This window comes from Hypanus sabinus, chromosome 14 (genome assembly GCF_030144855.1).
Source record: "Hypanus sabinus isolate sHypSab1 chromosome 14, sHypSab1.hap1, whole genome shotgun sequence".
In the NCBI taxonomy this organism is placed as follows: Eukaryota; Metazoa; Chordata; class Chondrichthyes; order Myliobatiformes; family Dasyatidae; genus Hypanus; species Hypanus sabinus.
The window spans coordinates 56,409,785-56,430,127 of NC_082719.1; the positions used below are offsets into that span (position 1 = coordinate 56,409,785).

Below are 20,343 nucleotides of genomic sequence, written 5' to 3' on the forward strand. Positions count from 1 at the left end.
CATGCCTAAGATATTTTTATTCCTTCAAGTAAGACAGAAAGGAAACATATACTTTGATGAAAACTCCTCAATCTGAAATATTTACTCTCTCTCTCCCCACTAGGGCTTTGTTTTTAACCAGTTGACTATTTCCAGCATTTTTTACATTAAATTTTGCCAAATCCCAGTGCATCTGGTGGCAAAAATTGGCATACTATTGATTTCTTAAAAGCAACTGTAAGATATATATATTAAAAATTAACATGACAAACAACATTCTATGATGCTTGAATATCAGATATCAGATCCAATTATAATGTACATTTGTACTGATCATAATATGATATCAGATCCCAAGCAGAGGCTGAAGTAAGTTTGAACCTTTTTCATCAACATCAAAGAGAGCATCACACTCCCTAGAAGTAATAAAGAATCTGTTCTAGAAGGCAGATTTGCTAGTGCTACTAGGGTGGGTTTGAACTCGAACAGCAAGGGGTGGGATCCTAAACATCCCAAAGACAAATGAGAGGCTGGAAAGTGATGCAGAATCGATGCAGGAGTCAGTTATAGGAAGTTCAACAGGCATGACAGGCAGGAAAACGGCCAGGAGCAAGGAAGGTCTATTGCATTAAATTGTATTTATTTCCATGTAAGAGATCTGACATATAGAGTGGGTGAACATATGCTTTGGATATTTACGTGGAACTGGGATATAATCGACATTATGGGAATATGAGTAAAGGAGGGACAGGACTGGCAGCTTAGTGTTTTGGAGTACAAATGCTTTAGGTGACATAGAGACAGAGGAAATATGAAGAGAGTTACATTTTTGATTAAAGACAATGTCACATTAGTTGGAGATTAAATTGCTGGAGATCATCCAGTGAGATTTTATAGGAGAAGCTAAGCAATAAGAAGGGGATAATCACATTGTTGGCATTGTACCATGCTCTCTCAGATAGTCAACAGGAATCAGAAGAACAAATATGACAGGAGATTGTGCAGGGTTGTAAGAATAAAAGTGTTATTGTATGGGTTTTAAATTCTAATCGCATAGACTAAAACACGAGGAAATCTGCAGATGCTAGAAATTCAAGCAACACACTCCAAATGCTGGTGGACACAGCAGGCCAGGCAGCATCTATAGGAAGAAGTACAGTCAACGTTTTGGGCCAAGACCCTTTGTCAGGACTAACTGAAAGAAGAGATAGTAAGAGATATAGAGATAGTAAGAGATTTGAAAGTGGTATAAACTAAGATGGTCATACTGATAAGGGCTTAGATAGGGTGCAATTTGTTAAGTGCATTCAACAATATTCCTTGGGCATATATAAAGATCCCTACTAGGGAGAGGGCAAAACTCAACCTACACTTTGGTAACAGAGTGGAGCAAAGAATGGATGTGACAATGGAACACCACTTTAGGAGCAGTGATCATAGTTCAGTTAGTTCGAAAATAGTTACAGAAAGGGACAGAACTGATCCATCGGTTTAAGTTCCAAAATAGGTGAAGGCAAATTTCAAACGTATGACAGAGGAGTTTGCAAAGGTTAATTTGAGTAGGATATCTGCAAAGGGACATCTAGCATGTGCGATGTTCTTAGATGTGAGATAATGATAACTCAAAGTGTCTGCATGTTCCTGTTAGACTGAAGGACAAAGCTAACTGGAGTAGGGAACCCCACATGATGAATGAAATTGAGGCCTTGAGCAGGATAAAGGAGGCGAGGGTCTGATACAGGAAACTGGGATCAAGTGAATCCCTTGAGTTGTATAAAAGGTACAGAAGTGTATTCAAGAAGGAAATCAGAAGGGCCAAAAGGATAAATGAGATAAGTATGGCAGAGAAGATTAAGGAGAATCCAGTGAGATTTCTTAAGTATATTAAGGGAAAAAGTAATTAGAGAGAGAATAGGACCCTTAAAGACCAAAGTAGACCCAACCTTTGTGTGGAGGTGTGGAAGATGGGTAAGGTTCTTAGTTTGCATTATAGTAGAGAAGTGCTAGATGTCTTAAAAATTATGAAGGTAGACACAACCGAGTTAAACAAAAATCCTGAAAGCCTTGGTTGAGAAAGGCAGATGGAGTTTAATCTGAGTAAGTGCAAGGTGTTGCATTTTGAGAAGTCAAACCAAGAAATTATATGCATAGTGAATGGTAGGGCTCTGAGGAGAGTTATATAACAGAGAGACCTTGAAGTACAAGTACATAGTTCACTGAAAATAAAGTCACTGATGGAGAGGATGTTGAGGAAGCTTTTTGGCATGCTGGCCTTCATAAGGCAAGGACATGAGTTTAAAAATTGGAAGGTCTTGGTGCAGTTGTACAGGAGGCTGGTGAAGCCTCATTTTGAGTATTGTGTTCAGTTTAGGTCACATTTGCTATTAAACTGCAAATAGTTTAAAAGAAAGATTTACTATGGATGCTGCCAGGACTCAATGTACTGAGCTATAGAGAAAGATTGGACAGTCTAGGGCTTTGTACCTTCGAGCACATAAGGCCAAGAGGAGATCTCATAGAGGTGTTTAAAAGATAAATGGCAGAGGGTAAATGCATTCATTCTTTTCCCCCCAGAGTTGGAGTATCAAGAACTAGAGGACATAGGTTTAAAGGGAGAGGGGAAAGATTTAAAAGGTACTTGAGGGGCAGATGTGTTTACACAATAGGTGATATCTCTGCCAGATGAAGTTGCTGAGGCAGGATAACAATTATAAAAAGGCATTTGGACAAGTACAGAGATGGGAAAAGGTTTAGAAGGGTATGGTCAAATGCTGGCAAATGGGACTAGCTTGGATGAGACATCTTGGTTGGCATAGATCAGATGGGCCGAAGGGAAACTTAGAGCCAAGAGCCATTAACATGGAAACTGGCCCATGAGTTAGGTAAAAGGGCTTGCTAAACAGGCTTTGATGTTACTTGGATAATTTTTTGTGTTATTTAAGAAACCATGTGGTCACGTGCACAGAAGTAATCTTTTTTCTGAAGACAAGAGTCATATAGCATAATCATTTGGGCCAATTTCCATACATAAGACTGCAGCACCAGTAGTACGGACCAAAAAGGTATGGACAAGGGAGGTGCAGGTGTGCTTACAGGACTGCATTACACAAGAACATAAGAAATAGGAGCATGATTAAGTCAATTGGCCTGTTGAGCCTGCTCTGCCATTCAATAAGATCATGGCTCATCTGGCTATGGACTCATCTTCACCTACCTGCCTTTACTCCATAACCCTTAACTCCCCTACTATGCACAAATCTATCTAACCTAGTCTTAAATATATTTACTGAGGTAGCCTCCACTGCTTCATTGGACAGAGAATTCCACAGATTCACCATTCTCTGGAAGAAGCAGTTCCTCCTCATCTCCATCCTAAATCTACTCCCCCAAATCCTGAGCAGATTGGTGATAACATTTCCACTTTGCTAATAATCATTACTGGAGCACTTCAGGGATATGTACTTACACTGTTGTTCTATTTTCTCTATACCCATGACCATTAAAAGCCACCTATAAGCTTGCTGATGATATAACTACTGTTGGCAGAATTTCAGATGGTGACGAGGGCATACAGGAGTGAGATATACCAGCTAGTTGAATGATGTCACTGCAATAACCTTGCATTCAATGTCAGTAAGACCAAAGAGCTGACTGTGAAACTTAGAAGGGTAAGACAAGGGAACACAAACCAATATTCATGGAGGGATCAGAAATGGAGAGAGTAAGCAATTCCAAGTTCCTGGTGCATAATATCTGAGCATCTATCCTGGTCCCAACATATCAATGCAGCTATAAAGAAGGCAAGACAGTGACTATATTTCATTAGATATTTGAGGAAATTTTATTTGTCATCTAAACACTCAAAAACTTCTACAGATGTACCATGGATAGTATTCTGACAGGCTGCATCATTGTCTGGTATGGGGGTGGGGGCAGAGCTACTGCACAGGATTGACGTACACTGCAGAGAGTCATAAAATTAGTCAGCTCTATCATGGGTACAGGCCTCTGTAGTATCCAAGACATCATCAAGGAGCAGTGCTTCAGAAAAATGGTTTCCAACATCATGGACCCCCATCACCCAGGACATGCCCTCTTCTTATTGTTACCATCGGGAAGGAGGTACCGAAGTCTGAAGGCACACACTCGGTGATTAAGAACAGCTTCTTCCCCTCTGCCATCCGATTTCTAAATGGACATTGTACCCATGAACACCACCTCGTCATTTTTTAATTTTTGTTTTTGCACTACTTAAGTTAATTTCACTATTGAACATGTCTTGCATTGTACTGCTGCTGTAAAGTTAACAAATCTCACAACATATGCTGGTGATATTAAACCTGATTCTGATTCTGAGTCTTCATGACTCAGAGCTGTAATAGTATCGTGCTACCTTTGTGCCCTATTTTTCTATTCAGAGCAGTTAATAGAAACTATACAAAGTTCAAATTTCAAAACAAAATATATTATCAAAGTGCATATATGTTCCCACCTTGATATTAATTTTAGATTATTTTTTGCTTGTTAAGATGCAGTATGGAATAGGCCCATCTGGTCCCTTGAGCCATGCAGCCCAGCAGCCCACTGATTTCTAATCGTCAGACAATTCACAATGAACAATTAGCCTACTAACCGGTACATCTTTGGACTGTGGAGGAAACACATGCACACACAGGAATGATCGTACAAAGTTGCTCACAGAGGATGCTGGAACTGAACTCTGAACTCTGACACCCGATCTATAATATCATTGTGCCGATCACTATGCTACTGTGGTGCCTAAATGCTGACATCCACAGGAATAAAAGAAGTGCAATAGAATTAATGAAAAACCATGCATAAACAAAGACTGACAAATAATCCATGCGCAAAGGAAGAAAAAATGTGCAAATAAAAAAATATTATTGAGAATATGAGTTGAAAGGAATCCTTGAAAGTGAGTCTGTAGGTCAGTTCACTGTAGTGGTGATTGAAATTATTATCTTACAGCCATCATGCTCCAGTTCAGGAGCTTGATGTTTGTACGGTAATAAATGTCGCTGAACCTGGTGGTGTTGGATCTAAGGCTTCTGTACCTCCTGCCCAATGGTAACAGCAAGAATACACCATGCCCAGTAAGGGTAAGTACAATACTTAAACAAAATAACTATCTTCTAAACAAGCAAAACCATTACTGCATTGAACTATGACTGTCTAATAAATGATTTAATCAAAGCAGATTAAGAATCTGTTCATGACATTCAGAATTCTCTCAGCTCTTCATGACAGGATTAATGTTATGATTTACTGACTATAAAATGTTTTATAGTTAATGAGAAGATTTACTGCATGAAAGTACACTGTTGTTAATAAAAGTATTTGGACACATTACAAAATGGTAATATCTAGAAAGGTACAGCACTGCACACAGATGTTTCATGTTGTAATTGCATATTTCTAGATATTGGCAATTCAGCTTTTTGCTTACATTGAAGAGGAAATTCCATCAAAGGTTTTTCAAGATAACTTTCTAAAATACCAGCTAAGCTTAAAAAACAACAAGCACTACGACTGCAAGTCAAATCAATAGCTGTGGAAAATTATTATTTCATACAGTGGCTTTTGCATGAAGCAAGTCTTCTTCTAATTTTGGTACAGGTGCTTGTATTGGTGTATGTCAGTGTGAAGTGGACTGGTGGTGTCTTTCCAATTTTATTTTTCCCTACCACTTTCTTCTCTGATTTGGAATATTAAATGAAAAAGGAAACAAAAATTGAATTGGGAATAGGAGAGAGGGAAAATAAGTGAATTCTAATGCAATCTGCAGTATGTAGATTGAATAAGATTGTGCAGTAATAGAGGCGTTAGGTGAGGAAAAAAAGAACAGTATCCAGATAATCTCAGCGTGGAGTATAATACTGTAGTTAGCAGAGCTGTTGCCTCACATCTCTCATGACATGTGCTCAAACTAGTCATCCAGTGTTATCTGTGTAGAGTTTGCATGATCCCTGTGATCGAGTGGGCTTCTTCCAGATGCTCGTTTCCTCCCACAATTTAAAATTGTGTTGATTAGTCGATGAACTGACTGTTGTAGATTGCCCTCAGTACGTAGGTAGGTAAGGGAATCTTGGGGGAGTTGATGGGAATGTTGGGAGAATTAAAAATATAATACAATTCCAACATTGCTACAAAAGGCTATGATCTCAACAGTGCCACAAGGAAAGGTAGCCCTTAGTGCCCTTCTGTAGGATTGCTTTGTACTGGCACATTTTTCTCCACTATTTTCCTGTTTCTTTTTTATATGCGCCATCCTCTGCAGAAAAGAGAGAAGTGTGTTTTCAAGTAAAATTAGAGTTGCAGTTTGTAATAATACAAATTGTTACAAGATGAGATAAAATTCTGAATTGTAACTGATAGATAAGAGATGGCAGTATAGAGGTGTCTCAGATTGGTTATGCAGTTGGGTAGGCTGACAAGGAATTAAAATTCTCTCTGCATTACATATTAGTTTCACAATATTCCAAAAGCATTGATACCTGCTCTTGCTTGGTTTTAAAGAAAAGAGATTCTGCAGATGATGGAAATCCAGAGCAACACACACAAAATGCTGGAGGAACTTAGCCGGTCAAGGCAGCATTTACGGAGAGGAATAAACAGTTGAACTTTTGAGTGGAGGCCCTTCATCAGGACAAGAGAGGAAGGGGGAAGATGGTAGAATAAGAAGGTGGGGGAAGGGAAGGATTACAAGCAAGAAGGTGAGAAGTGAAACCAGGTGGTTGTGGGATGAGGATGAAGTAAGAAGCTGGGAAGTGATAGGTGGAGAAGGTAAAATGTTGGAGAAGAAGGAATCTGCTCGGAGAGGAGAATGGACTAAGGGAGAAAGGGAAGCAGGAGGGATACCTGTGACATGTGATAGGCAGGTGAGGAGAAGAGTTAGGAGGGGTGCCAGGGTGGATAATTGAAGAAGAGGAAATGGTGAGGGGGGGGGAGAATTACCACAAGCTGGAGAATTAGATGTTCATGCCATCAGATTGGAGGCTACCTAGATGGAAAATGAGGTGCTTCTCTTCCAGCCTGACAGTATCCTCACTGTGGCAGAAGAGGAGGTCATAGACCAACATGTTCAAATGGGAATGGGAATTGGACTTAAAATGGTTGGCCACCTGGAAATTCTGCTTTCTGCAGATGGAGTGAAGATACTCAATTAAATGATCCACCAATCTACAAACACTTCGTACATCGGCTCTCACCATTGTAGAGAAAGTCCCATCGGGATCACCAGAATTAATAGACATTCACAGGTGAATTGTTCCCACATCTTGAATGACTGCTTGTGGCCTTAAATGGAGGTGAGAAAGAAGGTGAACCTGCAGATGGAGTTCTTCTTGCATTTGAAGAGGTAAGTGCCAGATTGGAGATTAGTGGGGAGGGACAAATGCACAAGGGAATCACAGAGGGAGTGATCCATGCAGAAAGCAGAGGGTTAGGTGAGGTAAAGATGTATTAAGTGGTAGGGTCCTGTTGAAGATGGTGAAATTTGTGGACAATTGATGTGCTGAATGCAGAGGTATTAGGTGAACACAAGAGGAAATCTACCCCTGTTAAGGCAGCAAAAAGATGGAGTGAGCTTGAATGTCTGGGAAATAGAGGAGATGTGGGTGAAGGCAGCATCAACAGTGAGGAAGGATAACCTTATTCTTTGAAGAAGGACATCTCTGATGTGCAGGAAAGGAAAACCTCATCCTGGGAATAGATACGGCAGAGACGAAGGAAATGAAAAAAGAGTTTTCACACCTCTTACATCTTCAATTATTGGCTAAAGATATCCAAGGCTAAAATTACATTTCACAAACATCTACTATCTTTTGATGATTACTTTGAATGATACGTACAGGCTGCCTTGTTAGCCTAGACTTTAACTCTTGTTGAAACCTGCATCCAATGTCTAGCTTGGGGAGCTATTCTCTACACACAGTAGTAGTTTAAAGGAGCAGTCAGCACAAACCTAGTCTGCTGTTGAATAAGCAGAACGACCACTCATCCACTTCCAGCTGTCATCCAAATTATCCTCTTGCAATTTAACCAAAAATAAAATATGAATATATAGAGAACAATGTATTGTTTTTGTACTTATAAGTTTTAATGAATAATATTTATTTTGTCACAAGCCCTGTGGGCTTGTGCATCTGCATTTGTTAATTGTTGCCTTATCTAGAGTGATTAAGCCCTTGTGGTTCTGTTTAATCTTGTCAAATTTATTTTGACAGGGATAGGCTTTCCACGTACTATGATTATTTAAAGCAGACTCCTGATTAGCACTTCTCATAAGGTCCTTGTCTTTGAAGAATGACTCACCTCATGATGTCATTCGATCAAGCCACTGATGTTCAGTTGGAATTTCTTTGAATAAACTCTTGTTTCGCTTACTACATGAGCGTCTGTTATTCCTCCGTATCTGGGTTCAGTTGTTTGTCAGTGTATGGTATGACACTTTTTAATTTAAAAAGCTATGAATTCAGAAAATCCTGACATTTAGAAATTCAGACATTTAGTAATACAGACTTCATATTTCAAGTTTACCTGCTGAATACATCCAGCACTTGGTTTTTAGTTCAGATTTTCAGCATCTACAGTTTATTGATTTTCAAGCTTAATGACCTGCATTTTAAACAATTCTCTTTAAACTTTATCCCTTTTGATCTCAGGGGAATGCTATGACCTAAATTTATTCAGGTTTTAGTGTTTTTTAAAAATTTCTAGATTATGGTGACCATTAGTTAAGTGGTCTATTATATACCAGATTTTTTTTTCTTTTCCATGAGAGTATTACCTATTTTTGACATCTGGTGAGAAAAGTTAAAATTAACCCTTTTGTATTTGTGGCATTGAGAAAAAGTCCACTTTTATGAAGTCACTGCTATTGGAAGGAAGCAAACGACAGGTACATCGTAGCCTGCTTTGGCCTTTTAAGGGATTATTTCAAACACTGAACTAACACTGTTCAGTGCTTAATAATCAGTTCATGATTATGCATCTCTCTGTCTACAAATCCATTCATATCCATTTCACCCTCTCTATATTCATGTGTTTGTATTTCTCAAATATAAGACTATGCAAACATTCTAATTCTAACTTCCATGACATTTCAGGTGGAAATGTCATCTTCCAAAACGTATTTGCTTTTAATGGGAAAAATCAAATTAATGGAGGAGATGCACTTTCCAGAGCCCCTGTGACAGCTGCTCACAATTCAAATGTTTGCGTTTTCTAATGGTCAACAACTGAGCAAAATCATTAACTCTAGTTCCACACTCCTGAGAAAATAGAAAGCTGTCAAATTTAATGATTTTTTGAAAAATGATATTCAATGTTTATTCCTAACAATTAATTTGGGCTCTTATAAGCATTGCAATCAACTTCTCAAAAGCAATTATTTCATCTGTATCATTCTACACCGAACAGTCTACAAACCCGTGGACACAAAAACACTACCCTCACTACTTTCTATTTTTAACACAATTTATTTTTAAGTATATTTCTTACTGAAACTTATAGTATTTTTATGCATTGCACTATACTGCTGCCACAATACAAAAAAAAATCACAACTTATGTCAATGATAATAAAACTGATTCTGAATCTAAATGACCAAAATTGATGCTGCTGTGTCTAATGGCGAAGGAAAAAAAAGCAGGATTGTTCTGTGCAGTAATTCCCCAAAGTCCAACCAAAAGCCATGCTGTTACTGAAATCTGATTCTGATTCTGTTACTCACAAATAATGATGATTAAAAAGAAAGAGCAATTTGATAATGAAAAAGAGAAAAAACAACTTTGGTATATCACTGGCATCATTGGCAACATTATAAGCTATCTATGTTATAACATTAACCTAATTTCCATCTTCAGGACATGATAATAGTTATGGTATGTCAAAACTTTTGATATAATAAGGTATGCCATGTCAAGGTTACAGGCTGCATTATGTATACACATGCATAATGTTAAAGTTCGAGGAAAAGCAAAAGTGTGTATTGTCAGTTTGTTTTAAATTTAGTTATAAAACCAGTAGAGTATTTCACATCCAATAAAACATGGGACTTGTATTAAATCAGCTAACTTGGAGCACGTTTGGGGAAAAAGATTACAAGTTCTAACAGTTTTAATCAATAAAGTCTGTTTCATTTATCATTGCCGGGACTTTTCCTACTTACCTTTCGTGAATGAATTTCTTTGACATATAATGGAAGAAGAAATTCTGATTTGCCTTCCAGCCGCATGCCTTTATTTGTGATTTTTAGGTTTCCCATTCCATTCTGCAATCAGCAAAAAGAAAACTTTAATTCAATAGGTGAAGTATAAATTAGAATAAGCTGCCTAATATAAGCATGACAGCAATACCCATCTTAAGGAAGTTTCATAGGTCCCTCTGATTGAAAGTTTATAGATACCTCTGTTTATTTCTGATTCAGCAATGTTTTATCAGAGTTTGTCAACCATATTTATGACCTTATATATAAGATATACTCATCTAAAACTTTGACAAAATTCTATCAACGTGTAGTGGAGAGTATATTGACAGGCTAAATCACAGCCTGGTATAGAAACACCAATGCCCTTGCATGGAAAATCCTACAAAGAGTGCTGATACCATTCAGTCCATCAGGGGTAAAGCCCTCCCCACCACTGAGCACATCTACACAAAATGCTTTTTCAGTAAAGCAGCGTCCATAATCAGGAAACCCCACCACCCAGGACATGCTCTCTTCTCACTGCTGCCATCAGGAAGAAGGTACAAGTGCCTCAAGACTCACACCACCAGGTTCAGAAATAGTTATTACCCACAACCATCAGGCTCTGGAACCAACGGGGATAACGTCATTCAACTTCACTTGCCCTATCACTGGATTGTTCCCACAGCCTATGGACTTACTTTCAAGTATTCTTCAACTCATTTACTCAATATTTATTTATTTATGTTTTTGTTTGTATTAAGCTTTCTTTTTGCATTTGCTCAGTTTGTAGTCTTTTGCACATCGGTTGAATGCCCAGGTTGTTGTAGTCTTTCATTGATTCTGTTATGGTTATTATTCTATGAATTTTTTGAATATACCCACAAAAATAATCAGAGGGTTGTATATGGTAACATATATGTATCTTGATAATAAATTTACTTTAAAGTTTGAGCACTGAAGTTAATAAAACACCATGATTTTTTAAAGTATTTTCTGCCTGCTGCACGAGGTCAGTAACTATAAGCCACATGTGGAGTGGATCTGATTTCTTCCCACCAAGAAATCCTTCCTCTTAAATGAACTGCCAAATTAGAGCTTAAACAATTGGAGTGAACGTGTGATATTAAATTCCTTTGCAATTTCAAGACTTTTTCAAGGCAATTTAACAATGCAATGCCTGTAGAAAGCTTGCATATCAAACTCTTCAAAATGTTATTAGAACTGCATTGCATTTCTGCCAGCTTCTTTGATTCTAATAACATACAGTATTTCTTGCTGTTACTCTTCCTTCCACATAATACTGTAAAATCTTCTGTATTTGTAATTACAGCTGAAAGAAACAGAAAGAGGAATCCATTTTGACACTGGTATCTAACTTGCTATTCAGTAAGGTGAGCTTTTACCTCAGTGACACCATTCCTGCACAACTCCATATATCCTTTGAATCCTCTAATAACCATGGGTTCATTGACTTCTGCATGGACTGTGCTCAGTGACTCGGCCTCGACAGCTCTCTTGGACAGTGAATTTCCAAGATTCACTATCCTCAGTGTGAAGAAATTAATTTTCATCAGTTTTCTGAATGGGCTGTCTCTTGACCATTCAGAAAACTGATGAGAAGTAATTTCTTCACACTGAGGGTACTGAATCTTTGAAATTGCTATCACTGGTTCTAGGTTCATCAGCTGATCTGTCAAGACTGATAAGCATTTTGCAATGAAGTTGGCTCTCATTCTTCAAAATGCGTGTATGCATAGGCCCAGTCTTTTTAACCTCTCCTCATATGACAAATCTGGTTTATTGAACTCCCAGTACTACTATGTCGACTTGGGCCTAGCGGGCCGGCATCAGGCACAAACTCTCACTACTGCAAGTCAACCATAGATTCATATAAGAAACATGGTCTCACCACATTCCCATTACCTCCCCTCAGATTCTACCACTCAGCCACACTGGAGCTACCAATCCACAAAACTGGACATCTTTAGGGCGTTGCAGGAAACCCAGGCAGCCACTGGGATCAGGATCAAATCTGGGTCACAGGAGAATGCGTGGCAGCAGCTCTACTCACCGTACCACTGCGTCACATGCAGCGAGATTAGACCTCTAGACCAGAACTGGAAACAGTTTTTTTTGGAGGGACTCAGCGGTTCGAGCAGCAGGAATGGGAGGAAGGGAAATGGATGTCAACGTTTCAGGCTGAAGCACTGCACCAGAACCAAGAGTGAAGAGGAAAGTTGGCTACTATATAAAAAAAAGAGTGGCAAGAAAGGATCTGAGGTGATTGGAGGACTGAAGTGGGGTGTAAAATGAAAAGCAGGCAGTGCCAGTTAGGGGAGGAGAGCAGAGATGGAGTTCGAAGATGGTGGCAGGTAAATGATAGATAGAGACAGAGAAAGGAAATAACAGGGGGAAAAAACAGATGGAGCAGGTGAGGGGAGGAGAGTGTGAAGCTAGGAGATAGCTGCTGGAGGGAGATAAGCAGGAGCACAAAGCATTCCTAGAGCTGGATTCTGGTAAGTAAAGGAGGTGAGAAAGCGAAACATTAGGACAGAGGTGAGTGACAGGAGAAACAGATAGAGGAGGATTTTGGCAAGTGCTCGGGAAGGATATGTGGCTGTGGTTAAAGAGCTGGAAAGCAGTAGAAACCAGAAATGGGGTGCAGTACAAAAGGGTTTCATGGAGCATTCATGAGTGAGAAGTGTTTTATTTTGGAGGTCTCTCAAGCCTAATCAGTTCTGATCAGTTTCAACTTGATGTATCACAATATTTGTTTTCATCCCACAGGTGCTGTATAACCTGCTGAGTCCTTCAGTTGATTGGCTGTTGCCTCATATTCCAGCAGCTGCAGTCTCTTGTGTCTCCATAGATATGCATTTTACATGGGTCCCTGCATCATTGCATTAAGGTGCCTTTTTTCCTGTATGCTATTTCTCTTAAAATAAAGGCAAACATGTTATTTGCTTTCCTAATTGTTTGCTATTCTTGTTTTGGAGTAATGAAATTATGCATAACATAATTATAGATGAACTAAAATATGAAATAGACTTCAGGAAATAAATCTCATACACAATTTAACTTCTAACTGATACTTTGTGGTGAGTGAATTTAATCATTGGGTGTGGTACATTCTGATTCTGTCCCATTGAAAATACATAGAGAGAAACAGTAGATGCATGTTCTCGCTACTAGCATATTGTTCAATGTGTACCCCCACCACTTAAAGCACAATTCAGCACAAATCTGATTTGTCATTTAACCTTTTAGTAAGTTATATATTCATGGAGTCATCCTTCAACACTGCAATGAAAGGGATGTATAATCCATCTATCCCTACCCTGTTTTCTGCCTGGGAACCAATTTTCAATCGACATCAATTATATTAACCCAAATTTGGTTTAATAACCTCTCACATTGCACCTTATGGAAGCACTTCTAAGTGTTTAAATTACCGCAGCTACCAGCTTTCTCTCATATCTGGTTAAAACATTAGAGAACTCTTAACACTTGTCAAATATGATTTGCATTTCATAATTTCATGTTGATTCTGCTCTGCTAACAGTACTTTATTAATAGGTTCTTGAGCTTCCCTTATCATAAAGGATAAGGTCTGAAACACAAAAACAATACCCAGTTAATTAAGTAAGCAGCATTGTGAGTAATTCATATTCAGAGTCAATGCTTAAGTGATGGCACAAGGATGTGAATGTGGATACAGATCAATGTAGATGGAAGGAAATTATTTATGCAGATTGTAATTCGGACTGCAAAATCATTTACGCTCAATGTTTTCAGGGATAAATGTGAAAAAAAAATACTTCTAGAGTCAAAAGTTGGTGTAAGTTTGGAACATTCTCCCCGAAACAGCAACTGACACTAGTTAAGTTTTACTTTGCACTCTGAGACTGGTACCTTTTAATTAACCAGTGGTATTACAAATATTAGCCAATGCAAGTATGTAAAACTTGATCATTATTCAAGTAAAATGATAGAGACTTGAGTATTAAATCACTTGCATCTATCTGGATGCTCCAGTGTTTCTAATGTTTCCTCTGGTCATATCCAGGCAGAATATGGAGGCTAACAACCAAGGTCAATCCACTGCTCGTTCTCCATATAACATTGGTCACGGGATCAGGAAAATTGCAAAAATGACCTTAAGAGAAATAAACAGATTCGTGAAACTTCAATGATGGCAAGAGAGATAGAAGGAAAGAAAGAAATGTCCACTTGGAACCTGCCAGTCCAGAATTCCTTTATTTTCATCAATTTCTTAATTATTTCTCTTGCATAATTCTTTATTTTATTATGTTATTTGCACTATATTGAACACATTTGAGATAAATTATTTGTGTGATAGTTTGAGTAAACTACTCGACTAAAAATGCACTCATTTATTTCACAAATATCTAAATTTCAAATGCATCAAGAGACGACTTTTTTTTCCATTTTTTGACCACAAGGGCACAAATTTGGTTGACACAATAGATACACAATCTCTCAATGAAATGAGAGAATAGAATCCAAGGCACAAAACTGACTGTACTGCATTAACACAATCGACTTGAAGGACATAACAGAATGAAATAAGCACTGGGTTGAATGCTGAGTGAATCCTCAGTTTTCTGCCATAGCAGGAGTACTCATTTCTTAAATAGTAATCACTGTTTCAAAGCTAGGTAAATAACAAATAATAATGGTAACCTATCAGATGAGGTAGTTATGTAATATTTCATTATCAACTGTGTTCACCTGTTATGTAGCGACCTTCAGACCTGCACTTTGCAATGTGTGTGGACAGTAAGTAGCTAACAATAATTTTGGCCGTCCTTCAATCAACCCACTATTGTCTGGGCTCCGTTGAAAGACATATCTCAGACTCCTAGCAGATTTGCAGTAAATGCAAGGTGCTCCACTTACATGCTGTACTTGTCCAGTGGCTGATAGTGACATTAATAAGAACAATGGGAACACTCATTGGGCCAGATCACTGTAAATAAAGGTAACACTTACATTGATCACCTTTCATCAGCAAGATCAGAATCAGGTTTAATATCACTGGCATATGTCATGAAATTTGTTATTTTGCTCCAGCAGTAACAAATAATAACAACTATAAATAAGAAATATATATTATAAATTAAATAAGTACAGTAGTGCATTAAGAGTACAAAAATAAGGTAGTGTACTTGAGTTCATTGTCCATTCAGAAATCTGATGGCAGAGGGAAAGAAACTGTTCTTGAGTGTGTGTCTTGAGGCTTCTGTACCTCCTCCTTGAAAGTAGTAGCAATGAGAAGACGACAGGTCTTGGGTGATAGGTGCCCTTAATGATGGATGCCACCTTCTTGAAGAATTGTCTTTTGAAGATGTCTTTGATGCTGGAGAGGCTTGTATCCATGATGGAGTTGGCTGAGTTTACAACTTTTTGCAGCTTTTTCCAATCCTGTGCAGTAGTACCTCTATACCAGACAGTGAAGCAACCACTTAGAATGCTCTCCATTGTATATCATTGGAAATTTGTGAGAGTCTTTGGTGACATGTCATGTCTCCTCAGACTCTAAATGAAACCTAGCCATTGTCGCAGCTTTGTTGTAATTGCATCAAGATGTTGGGCCAAGGACAGATCTTCAGAGATGTTGACACCCAGGAACTTGAAATTACTCACTCTTTTCAAGGCTGATTACTCGATGAGGAATGGTGTGTATTCTCTCAACTTCTCCTTTTTGAAATGCACAATCAATTCCTTGGTCTTGCTGACATTGAATGCAAGGTTGTTGTGATACCACTTAACTAGCTGATTTACCTCGCATTTGCATACCTGCTTGTCGCCATCTGACATTCTGCCAACAATAGCTGTGTCATCAGCAAATGTATAAGTGGTGTTTGAGCTGGCATATATAGCCATACAGTCGTGGGTGTAGAGTGAGGAGAGCAGGGGGCTAAGCACACATCCTTGAGGTGGGCCAGTGTTGATTGCCAATGAGGAGGAGATGTTATTTCTGATCTGCACTGATTGTGTTCTCCCAAAGAGGAAGTCAAGAACCCTGTTGCTGAGGGAGATACAGAGGCCCGGGTTTTGAAGCTTGGTGTTGGTACAGTACTGAGGGTATGATGGTGCCGAACACTGAGCTGTAATTAATAAACCTGCAGCCAGGCTTTGGTATTGCTATTTACTCTGTTCCATAGATGCTGCCTGACCTGCTGAGTCCCTCCAGCATTTTGTGTGTGTTGCTCTGGTATTGCTGTTTTCCTGGTCATCCAAGGCAAAGTGGACAGTCAGTGAGATTGCCTCCGCTGAAGACCTATTGTTGTGGTAGGCAAGTTGCAGCAGGTTCCAGTCTTTGCTTAGGAAGGAGTGAATTCTGACCATATCCAAACTCTCAAAGTACTTCTTTACAATAGATATGAGGGCAACTCAGCAATAATCATTGAGGCAGCTCGCACTGTTCTTCTTGGTGTGATTGCTGCCCTTTTGAAGCAGGTGGAAACCTCTGACTGCAGCAGTGAGAGTTTGAAGATGTCCTTGAACACTCCCGGCAGTTGGTTGGCACAGGTATTCAGTGCCCTACCAGGTACTCCATCAGGGTCCGACACTTTGCAAGTAATCCCACCCATGAGAGATGTTCTGACATCAGCTGGATCTTAGGGTCACCAGGTGCTGCAAGAATGAAAAGTCACTGATCCAAAGCATTAACAGTGTTTTCCCGATTTGCTGAGAAGTCTAAGCTTTATCAGGAACTTATGTCAGATCTCCAGCAACTGTAAAACTTTGCTTCAGTGTCTGGGCAAAAGTATCTCTGTTCCTAGTGTAATCCATCTGTATTTTATAGTAGACTGAAGATAAGCACATTTAAAATGAATCTCCACATTGGGAAAGATCTCCATTTCTTTAATGCCCATTTTACATCCTGTGCATGAAAATATATTTACCTCTTGTTGAGGATGGGTATGTGTTCTAATAAAGTTATGGATATATGTATTGCAGAAAATATATTAAAAATATATAATAACCCTTTGAAAACCAATTAATTCAGAACTGCCGCTGTGCTCTTCATAATTTATTGCTATTCCCATATTACTCATAGCACTAGATGAGCCATTTGGAAGTATAGATCCTATGTCTAGGGCCTGAGTTCCGTGATTCTAAATCCAATATAAAGCAAACAATTAAGAAACATGAGTAGAAACTGGATACACACCAGCACCTGTGTAACTCAGATATTCAGGCCAAGCTGTCCACACCCCCACTACCGACAGCCAGCATCACCAACCCCTTGTAAGTGAAGATCAAGACATGAGACCTCCCCGATACTGAAGGTTGAGATACCCAACCTCTCTAATACTGCAAGTTAAAACTTCTGATCCTCCTTGACCAAATGTTAATGTCATCAATACACTGATACCGAAAGTCAAGACCTCCTTAAATGAAAGCTCAACATCCCCAAGCCCTATGTATTGAATGTAAAAACACCTAACCACTGACACAGAAGGTAAATGCTCCTACTTCCAGATGCTGAAGATGAAAACCCATGATTAATCATTGATGAAGATTGAGCTCCCCATCGCAACAAGTCTCCATGTTAAGAAGCTTGACCCTTCAATACTAAACGTTGATAATCCAACTCTCTCATATTGACAGATTATTTTAATTTAACGTGGTGGGACAACAAACAAACATACCAATTGTCCAGCTACATCATCAACATTCCAGATAATGAAGAGTGCATAGTCTCTTTGCAATTGTCATAAATAGGTAAATACAACCCAGACCAGGTAGTCCTGGAATACTTTATTTTAGAAATTTTACATATTGGAAACAAGAAGCAAGGTGCAAAACATCTGCATCTAAACACATGGGAGGTTTAATATTTCAGTGTTCTTCATTATAAAAGCTTTTGGAGGTTTTGAGCTAACATTTGTTTCCAAGATAAAATCACCTTTATGTATCCATGTGATCTAAAGCTGCAAGGACAATCTCAAAAAATAAAGTATTTATCATCTGTGCTTTTAGAACTTCTAGCTTTTCACTGACCTTTGCTGAGGTTGCTCAGACTCACAGGATGTACATTTGTGCACTCGATATCTTAAGGAGCCATTAATCTGGAAATCTTTGTACTGCATCATAAAATGATGAAAGGTGACCATCTGACCCAATTTTTAAACAGGAGAAATCTAGATATTTTTATAATTTCCCCTTTTAAGTATCTATCTGCCCTTGAACCTAAACTTATGCTTTATCCATTATTTTCTAGATACTCCCAAATGGTGTCTGTTCAAATGATAACTAGGGACTAAAACTAGCATACAATATGTGCAAAATCAACATTTACTTTTAACCCAGGGCTATTTGTCCTGCTGCTAGTGACACACAGTAGTTTTACAGCAACCTTCATAGCATGAGAGCAATGACATTGAATCTCTTTGTGTCATAACTCTTTGTGTCAGGGCAAGACCAAGTGTTGGGAAGCAGAAGGTTTATCATTGCCTGCTCCTAGTAAAATGGGTGAATGGCTTTGGGACTGTAAATGTTTCTGTATCTATGGCTCTAGGATCAGCCAACAATAATTGTGCTGGCTTTATTACAAAGCCACACTTTGCAGTTGCAGATAAGAGCGAAAGCCTTTCCACTGATGCAGAGCGCTGCGTCTGTCAACACCAGAAACACACACATAGAACGGGAGTCATTGATGAAATACAGAGGACAAGGTAGGTTCTCTACCCATTGAGCAGCTGGTTGAGTGGTGATGCAGCAACAACCGTGCACTCATTATCAGAAAGACCAAAGAACTGACTGTGGACTTCAGAAAGGATAAGACAAGGGAACATACACTAGTCCTCATAGAGGGATCAGAAGTGGAAAGAGTGAGTAATTTCAAGTTCCTGGGTGTCAGTATTCCTGAGGAAAATTCCTGGACTCAACAGATCAATGGAGCTATAAAGAAGGCACATCAGTGGCTATATTTCATTTGGAGCTTGAGGAGATTCAGTATGTTAAGAAAGATAGGTACAAATTTCTACGGATGTACAGTGGAAAGCATTCTAACTGGCTACATCACTGTCTGGTATGTGGGGGGTGGGTGGTGGTGGCGTTACTGCACAGGATCAAAGTAAGCTAAGTGTAAACTTAGTCAGCTCTGTCATGGGTACTAGCCCCCATAGTATTCAGGCCATCTTCAAAGAGCAATGCCACAAAACGGTGGCATCTATCATTAAGGTCTTCCTTCACCCAGGTCATGCCTTGCTCTCTTTGTTACCATCAGGAAGGAAGGGGTCTCCAAAGCTGGTAGGAACACACTCAACGATTCAGGAACAGCTTCTTCCCCTCTGCTATCTGATTTCTCAATGGATATTAAACCCACAAACACTACTTCACTAGTACTTTTTTCTATTTATGCACTACTTATTTGTATTATTGTGTATTATATTGTAATGTTGCCACAAACACAACAAATTTCACAACATACGCTGGTGATATTAAACCAGATTCTCATTCAGATTCCGCACGCAGTCAAGAGAAACTAAAGAGAAATTGAGCTGGAATTGGTTTATTATTGCCACATGTACCAAAGTAGACAGAAAAGAATGCCTTACATGCTGTTCGTGCAAAGCAATTCATTACTTACTGCATCGAGGTAGCACAGGATAAAACAATAACTGAATGCAGAATAAAGTGTAACAGCTACAAAGAAAATGTAGCGCTGGCAGATAATAAAGTGCAAGATCATAACTAGGTATATTGTGATGTCAAGAGACCACCTTTTCATATTAGGGAACCATTCAATGGTCTTACAATAGGAGGGTAGAGTCTGTTCTTGCGTATACATTCAGGTATTGTACCTTCTGCCTGATGAAAGAAGGGAGAAGAAAGAATATATGGGGTGGGTGGGCTCTTCCACTATGCTGGTGATCTAACTGAGGCAGTGAGAAGTTTAGACAGAATCTACAGAGGGGAGGTTAGTTTCTGGTGATTTTTGTTTCTTCTACCTGATGGAGAGAGCAGATGCAGCAATTCAAGGAGTGTCTACAAAAGAAATTGAACAACCTTATATCAACACAAAAGTATCTGAACATCTCATAGTAATCACACCTTTATAATCAATTAACTCTAAACTGATTCCACAAACTTTGCTGATACTTTCATAACTTTCA

The 20,343-nt window shown here is 38.8% G+C and overlaps 1 protein-coding gene across 2 annotated transcripts in view; it reads right to left on the reverse strand.

Annotated features, from left to right (window-relative positions):
- LOC132404417 (zeta-sarcoglycan) overlaps nucleotides 1–20,343 on the reverse strand; it is a 452,353-nt gene that overhangs the window by 230,397 nt on the left and 201,613 nt on the right. For both annotated transcript variants that reach the window (XM_059988548.1, XM_059988547.1), the window contains exon 2: nucleotides 10,172–10,273. In XM_059988548.1, the coding sequence (XP_059844531.1) occupies nucleotides 10,172–10,273 (102 nt within the window). The remainder of the gene's footprint in view (nucleotides 1–10,171; nucleotides 10,274–20,343) is intronic.